At 40.8% G+C, this 7,670-nt stretch overlaps 1 protein-coding gene across 9 annotated transcripts in view; it reads left to right on the top strand.

The window, feature by feature from the left end:
• Nucleotides 1–4,940: 4,940 nt before the first annotated feature.
• Nucleotides 4,941–7,670, top strand: part of LOC145987735 (peptidoglycan-recognition protein SB1-like) — a 114,007-nt gene continuing 111,277 nt past the window's right edge. For 2 of the 9 annotated variants that reach the window (XM_083122388.1, XM_083122387.1), the window contains exon 1: nt 4,941–5,573. In XM_083122388.1, the coding sequence (XP_082978514.1) occupies nt 5,264–5,573 (310 nt within the window). In that variant the 5' untranslated portion in view covers nt 4,941–5,263. The remainder of the gene's footprint in view (nt 5,574–7,670) is intronic. The other 7 variants (XM_083122386.1, XM_083122384.1, XM_083122385.1 and 4 more) reach the window with 6 other exon arrangements.

Raw genomic sequence — 7,670 nt, 5'->3', positions numbered from 1 at the left:
GTTCTGGAGAATGAACTATATCTGTGGAAGACTTGGAACATTATCCGACCATCACGGTATCTATTTGTGAGTGTATTGGTTATCAGCTGACTAGTTACTTTGTTCTACATTCTGTGTCAGATATTACAATGTATTATTCTTGGGTCATTAATCCGTGTATTCATGCCTAACGAAGTCCTTGATCATTTCAACCGGCCTATCAACGAAGTAGACCCGCAAATCTCCAACTGGAACCAAAAGCTATTTCAAGCCAAGTCCAAAGAGCGCTCTAGAAATATCAAACGCAAATTTAAGACTTAAGACCATGCGCTCGAGCTGCACGAAGACGACTTGGTTCTTGTTCGAAATCATAAACTTAGTTCGAGGAAGAATAGAACAATAGCTAAGCTCTTCGAGGTGTATATTGGACCTTATTTAGCCACTGATCTTCGGAACAACACAGCAATGTTAGTTCACCCCAGGACCAGGCAACCCATCGACCGAGTCAACTTCGACAACCTTCGCCTCTACAGGTGTTCATCGGAGCGAAGAAGAGAAGTGGTAGGGGAAGAAGATGACCTAGTGACTAATGTGTAGAAGAAACATACTCTTATTACCGTCATATTGAATTTTAAATGTTTCATGAAAATTTTTCATAAATTGTAAGACTTAAATTTCTTCAAAATTTTCGCCCGAGGAAGGGGCATATGTAACGACCCTGCTTGGTCGCCATTCACTCATTATTAGACCCTGCGTGGTCGCTATATTCTTTTTAATCGGATGAAAGAGTTAAGCGGAATGTCCCTGCGAGGCGTACGCTTTTAGTTTAAATGTATTCAGTAAACGTTAACGGTTCCACCTCTACGTTTACGAGCTTCACTCATTATTAGACCCTGCGTGGTCGCTATATTCTTTTTAATGTTATCAATTATTGTCATTTACATCGTTCAACGTGTTGTTTAGAATAGCAGAGTCCTGCGAGGCTCATTATTAATTGTATTATCTGAATGCACACAGTTTTAGTTTATATTGTCACGTGCATCTAGTGATTTTCTCACTAGTGATTTCTCAATGTCAAAACCTTGATATTTCTCAGTACGAAGGTTGCAATATGTAAAAAAATGAGTTAGCAACGCGTACTTGTAGTTAAAATTTTCTCCACCCATGCGCCATCGCGAGTATAAAACCCAGCGCAGCGAGGCCGGAGCTCAGTTGGCTCCCGGATGTCAACTGGCAAACATCTTGGGAAAAACCGGCCATCCAGCCAGAAGCCTAGCAGCCATCTCAGAAGGAAGGAAGGAGGAAGAAAGAAGAAGAAGAGCCTAGCAGCAACCTAACTACCCGGTCTAGGTGCCAGGTTCTACCTGCCTGGCTTGTCTAGGAGCACCTAGACCTCCTTCCTAACCTGCCGCCCTTTTTCAGGAGACACCGGTCGGCTTGCCGATTCCTAGCTAACGCCGGGGGTGTCGCGGCATCCTTAAATCCTTTACCCTGCGCCCGCTTGTCGGAGGTGCCGGCTGGCTACGGCCAGTTCCTAGCTTTGGTTGGGGGCACCGCGCACATACTACTTTCTCTTGCAGGGGAGCCCGTGACGTCAGCAGAGAACAGCGCCCTAAATAAAATTAGGTCCCTATACTCCCCCTGGCGCCTCACTGCGAGGAATAAATTGAATGGTCCCTTTCCCACTTTTGAATCCAGAAGTGGTGAATGCACGTGTATGGTAAATGTAAATGCACTTGAGTGATAAAGGTTAAAGACTAGTGTGCTAACAGACTTTCTTACGATAAGTTTATAATAAACATATATATATATATATAAAGCTGTTGTTCACGTTTTACCCAGCAAGCCCTGAGATATCTAGAATCTGTGTTCAACGACTGGTAAGAAGTTAGCATTTATGGGTAGACTTTTGCCGTCCTCCTAATTGAAGTGTTTAGAGTGTGGTGGGACGTTGCACCCTCGAAATAGGCATTTATAGGCACAATAAAAATGCGTTTTTGAACTAGAAACACTATGAAACGAACAAAAAACACCACCCTACTTATCAGTAGGCTAGCTTTGGTTGCCAAGCTCTTGACATTTCGTATTATTATTCCCTTTCCTTGGGTAGTTAAGGCGAAGAATGACGATCCCGCATTTCTCCCTATTTTGCAAGTGGAAGCGTTTTTTAAAGTTGATTATTGAGCCATATACGATGTTTGAAAAAATATGATGAATAAGAATTTTCAGAATTGCATGCACTCCTTATGGAGGAAAAAAAACCAAGAACTTCAAGTTACTGCAAATCCAAAGGAAGTTTCCACCTATCATCTTTCCGTTCATGTGTTTTTCTGCGCCATCCGAAGTTTGATATTTCCCAGAGAACAAATAAAATAATACTTCCATATCCGTAATGCTAAGATTTCTCCCTTTCCTACAACCATCCAGCACACATACCTCTTTTTCCCCAGCCAGCCGCCGTGGCGGAGTGGTTAGCACATCGCGCTACCACGCCAGGGGTGGTTTCAAATCCCGGCCCTGTCATGGATGTTTGTGAGTGTCCATTCGTCAATTTCATCATGTCATCACTCATCCCCATCTTCGCAAATTAGCCAAAAGTGACAAAAGTGCCCCAGGTCACCGCGGGGAAAAGTCGGTGACGGAGGAGCAGTTTTGACTTTTGAGTCCTCGCGTCTGGCTGGACGCAAACTATTCCTCCTGTTCTTAAACAGAATCTGGAGAAGTGCAAAAGGACATTTTTGGTACGGATTAGGAGGAGGGCAAACACATTTGAAACTAACTTACAATAGTCAATAAATATAAACATAAATAGCGATCACCCCCTTTGAAGTTTAAAATCAAGCGATCGTCCCCCACCCCACTCTACCCATCTGGCACCAAAATTTGCAGGTTTATTAAAATCTTTCATCGCGTGGACTGGAATTGGCAGATCTTTCCTGCAGATCTGGGAACCTGGCAGAAAGTGACAATTCTGGGCTGTATTAGGAATGTCCAAGGAAGTTCGTAGTCGCGGTTATCCCAGTACAAATTATAGCAAACTAGATCCATACAGTCCATGAAACATTCACAGAAAATAGTCTCGAAAGAGCGGCATCTCCACATTGGACTAAGGGTGGAGAGCTGTAAATCCGGCCTTACTTGCAGTAAATACACTCACACTTTACACATATTTGACACAGAAAAAGAAACCTATTTATGATATTTGAGAAAGAGACAGTGAGTGGTTAAAAAGTTTAGCCATTACAAGTATTATGTTTGGTGTTACTGTGAGAGTTTTTGTAACCAGGATGGTATTATTTTAATGGGATGGGGAGAATTCCTCTCCTCTTCTGACGAAATGACCGCGCCAGAGGGGAAGTGGGCTGGAAGCCCTCTCGGTCGACCTTCCCCCCTTCCCCTATAGCTTCCAGCAAATACGAACAAATTATACGTAGATGTTCTTTTCGCCCAAATTGCATTTTTTCATGGTATTTAGTTGTATATTAAATGTGACATCCTCCATTTTTTCTGGCGCTATTTTGGGGAATGCACTGTACTATGTAGAAGCATTGGTAATCTAGCTCATTTTAGCCACTTCCCAATTATTGTGAATCATTTTTATATGTAATTTTTAGTTTCACTTAAATGAACACCGAAATTAAACGTGTTAATTGAAGGTAAAAAGAAACACAGCAATCCAGGTACTATTTTTTCATTTGTCACCATATGTAATGGATTGAAAGTTTTGCAAATCTGTGCTTACAAATTAGTACGGTTTGGTGGCTTGAGTCTGATAGTTTCTTTAATTAATATGTACTCACTACCTGTTTTTCAAATATTAGGTTATATTTGTTACAACAAGTTATTGTAACATTAATTTTTATAACTATCTAGTAACTGTTAAACCCTACGAAGAAATAAGTGCCAGCTGCCAGTGCTGTTGGGTCACAAGGAACAATCACGTGATGATTGTGCATTCCCGCACTTTCAGACGTCCTTGGTTCGTTATCGTAAAGGTAAATTGTAGTAATACGTTGCTTCCAGGATTGCCTTTCGCATGTACTACCATAAAATCGTTACGCAATCGTTCTGTTATAACATAGTACTGTCTGGCATATTCATGCTACAAGATTGGAAACTTTTTTGCTGAATAGGTTGACTGATCCGAGATACTGTGTGTTGCACGACACCAGTAGCTAAGTACCAGTGGTCGAAGTGGAGGGGGATGCGGATGGATGATATCCTCCACTAAGAAAAATTACGTAAAGCATCCCCCCCCATCCCACCTCCATGGCGGAGTGGTAAGCACAGCGCGCTACGACGCCAGGGGTTCCGGGTTCGAATTCCCATCAGTTTAACTCATCCTCGGTTAGCGATTAACCAAAAGTGGCAGAAAAGCCACTAATAATCTAGCTCAATTAATTCAGTCATTCATCCCCACCCCTATCTGCTCAAGCAAACGTTCCCCATCACATTCTCGCATATTGTGCTTCATTTTCCTCACTTTAGAAAACATTTTATTTTATCACATATTACGTTTTGCACAGTTTTTGCCCATAATGAAAACCATCCGCTTTCGCAACATGTTGTAATAGTTTCACACAGTATTAAAATATCAATATTTACTATTTCATCGGTAACAACACTACGAGATAAGTTAGTGAGGAGGCAGAGAACAGTCACGTTTATTTATTTATATACATAAACATTACTCAAAAATGCAGTTGCGTTGTTTTGTCTGTTGGGCGTGCACTGTCCGAGAGCGTCCGCCTTTGTGTACACCCCTTCGTGTCGTCTGTACCAAATGTATTTTTATATTCTTTACTTGCTGCAAGTTTTATAGTCGTTTCCTGGTACGCGATTATAAAGGAAGCGGGCTAGTTGATCTCTGAACTCTCTCTCCCGATAAAATTTCATGTATCTGATTTTCTCGTCTCATTTAGTAAAGCATATTCGCTACGCACAGTGACCGCAGTGAAGAGGTACATGAAACAAATATGCATTTGCTCTGTTTACGCCCTCCAGCAACTATACTGCTCATAATAAACGATTGACTAATGGACGTAACATTTCTTCCGCTGCGACTGAGTCTGAGTAGTGACTACACGGATTGGCCAAGGTCGAATGCCTTGCTGTGCTGTTGAGTTGACTCGACTGGGTTTTCCTTCACTTGCCGCTAGTGCGCTACCTACCGCCGGAGAGTATAGAATGTAACTCCGCTCGTACTGTGCAGTTCTTGCACTCTGTGCTTCTTATTCGAGATTCGTGCAGAATGCCCTAATTGTGTTTTGCGCGCGTGTGATACATGGCTGAGAGCGAAAGTGGCGATAATAACAAAATTGTCAAAGTTGAACACGAAGATGAAACGGAAGAAAGTGACGAGGACGAATATATCGTTCAAAACGTTGTGCCACATGATAATCAAGTGAGTGGTCTTCACGGTGATAAATCCATACAATATGGAGATGTCACTATTCAGAATTCTAGTGAAGTGTATCTCGGAAATATTTACACTGCGCCAATAACTGTGGTGAACCATGTTAACCCCGTGAGTCCTACTACAGTGCCTGAACGTCTGGAATTCCAGGGAGGCTCTGTGGAGAGGTTCACTGAAGGTAGGAATTGCACACTGTGCAATCTTTTTTTAGGCTAATCTATTATTTTAAGTGATACCTCATCAACTTATTCTCACTACCCGAAAATTGATACAAGTGCCTAATTTATTATTTTGACCCTGGACTCCCCCTCCCAAATGATCTCACAACCGTAGAATATAATAATATGCATTTAAACTCCTTTGTCTGTTTCATTTGGTTCAGGCCCGTAGCCAGGAATTCTTTGTAGGGGGGGCGAAGTCAATCCTAGAGGGGGCAAATTTTTAATATATTGTGTAGCATTGGCAGGGTACATAGAAGCACTTGCCCCCTCCCTCAAAATAGATAGTAACAGAAAAGGGATGATATCTTGAAACTGCAACGAACAAAAAAAAACTTCGAGCAACATCAAATAGCAATATTACGATAATGACTTTTCCAGATTGCCAAAGAATATAAAGTTTAACATAAATAGGCTAATAGAGACTGTATCTACTTGATATTTACAGGTCGATAATGTTAATAGATGATTAATATGTACCAACAGCTTTGGGCCTCTCTGCAGAACTGATTAAGGGAGCCCTTTATAAATCATGCTTCATAATGATTTCCTCTAGTTTCCAGTATGCAAGATCTTTACGCACAAAGGAATCTAAGGAGAATCCAACAACACCATTGTGTTGTGTTATGCAAGAAGAATCGAATTAATTAAATAATAATTGTTACATATTATCTACACTTTGATGAATTCTGTAAAAAAATTGTAATACATTTTTGTACTTGCTAAAACATTAATTCACATTAGTTCACCACGGACTATTTCCTTCAAAGGGGAGACTCTTGCATCACTACAGACAATGTTTGCCTACTGGTTACGTTAACCACTTTGCAAAATATTGTGTGAATTGTTCAGTATTATATTGCTATTTGAAATACACGTTTTGACACCTGACAAACAAATAGGAATCCCTCGATTGATCAATGACTTCTTGGATTACAGTGTCATCATTAATATTTCATACTAAGTTTCATAGAAAGAAATTGTTTTAATAGGGCGGGGCGCCATGGTATTCTCTTTAAGATTTCTTTTTTTCCATATGTATCGTTTGGCTGCCAGGGCCGAGTCCCGTCGCCCCACAGCTATTTATGGCTCTGAACTTGTTCTATAAGAAAAGCAGATATTGCGAGCGAAGCGAGCAAGAAAATTTTACGAAATGTATTTTTATTTGTATAAAATTTGAAAGAAAAATGCAAGGAACACGTAAAAACTAATTCCATCATGAGTATCCAATTGTCCTGCTATTCTTAGATTCTCCTAGTCTTGTTTTTTTACTTCAATGTTTGCTTCCCCTTGAATGGACTTCCGTCCAATGTCGGGGGGAGGGGACAATGCCCCCTGTCCCCTGTAGTTGCGGCACTGTATATGAGTGTGTCTTCATCAATTTCACGTCATCACTCATTGTTGCGATAAGCTAGATGAGGCAGAAAAGCAACGCTAAGTAACAAAAATCAAATATCCACTCCCTCTCTCTACCACATGAATCACTATTACCAAAAGGTAGACTTTGGAAATAAAAATGTAAGCAGTTACAAGTTCAGGGCAACACATTCAAGAAAAACATCCGAACACATTAGGTTACCTTTAATACAAGACTACTCAAAATGTCACAACTGTTCTAGATACTGAAAATTGCGAAATCATTACCCGAAGTCTGAATTTGGAAGAGAATTTTTTCCCCCAATTCTGATACGACATTATACGGAATCCCATACACCCTAATAAATCACAAAATCAATAAGTGCCTTTGTTATGTTGTTAGAGTAACACATGATATAATTGTAAAGATTTGTGAGAATTCCAGGTAGGAATGTGTTCTGTATTTTTCACAGGGGGGGCAAAGCAGGCTCTCAGGGGGGGCAGTTGCCCCCCTGCCCCCCCTCTAGCTACGGGCCTGATTTGGTTTAAATTGGCTGCTAACCAGACGTACTCATATTTGAGAAGTGGTTTGTAATAGATTCAGACAGCTGCTCGTGTTTTCCTTGTTCGTAGATATTCCTTGTATGTTTTCAGGAGGAATTGTTCGTAATTTTTTCACGTGTCAACAGTGACATGTCGAA

Source organism: Lepisma saccharinum, chromosome 5 (assembly GCF_977018435.1).
Source record: "Lepisma saccharinum chromosome 5, izLepSacc3.1, whole genome shotgun sequence".
Classification (NCBI taxonomy): domain Eukaryota; kingdom Metazoa; phylum Arthropoda; class Insecta; order Zygentoma; family Lepismatidae; genus Lepisma; species Lepisma saccharinum.
Note: the sequence above shows the minus strand (reverse complement) of the source record. Positions and strands in the feature narration are given on the sequence as shown.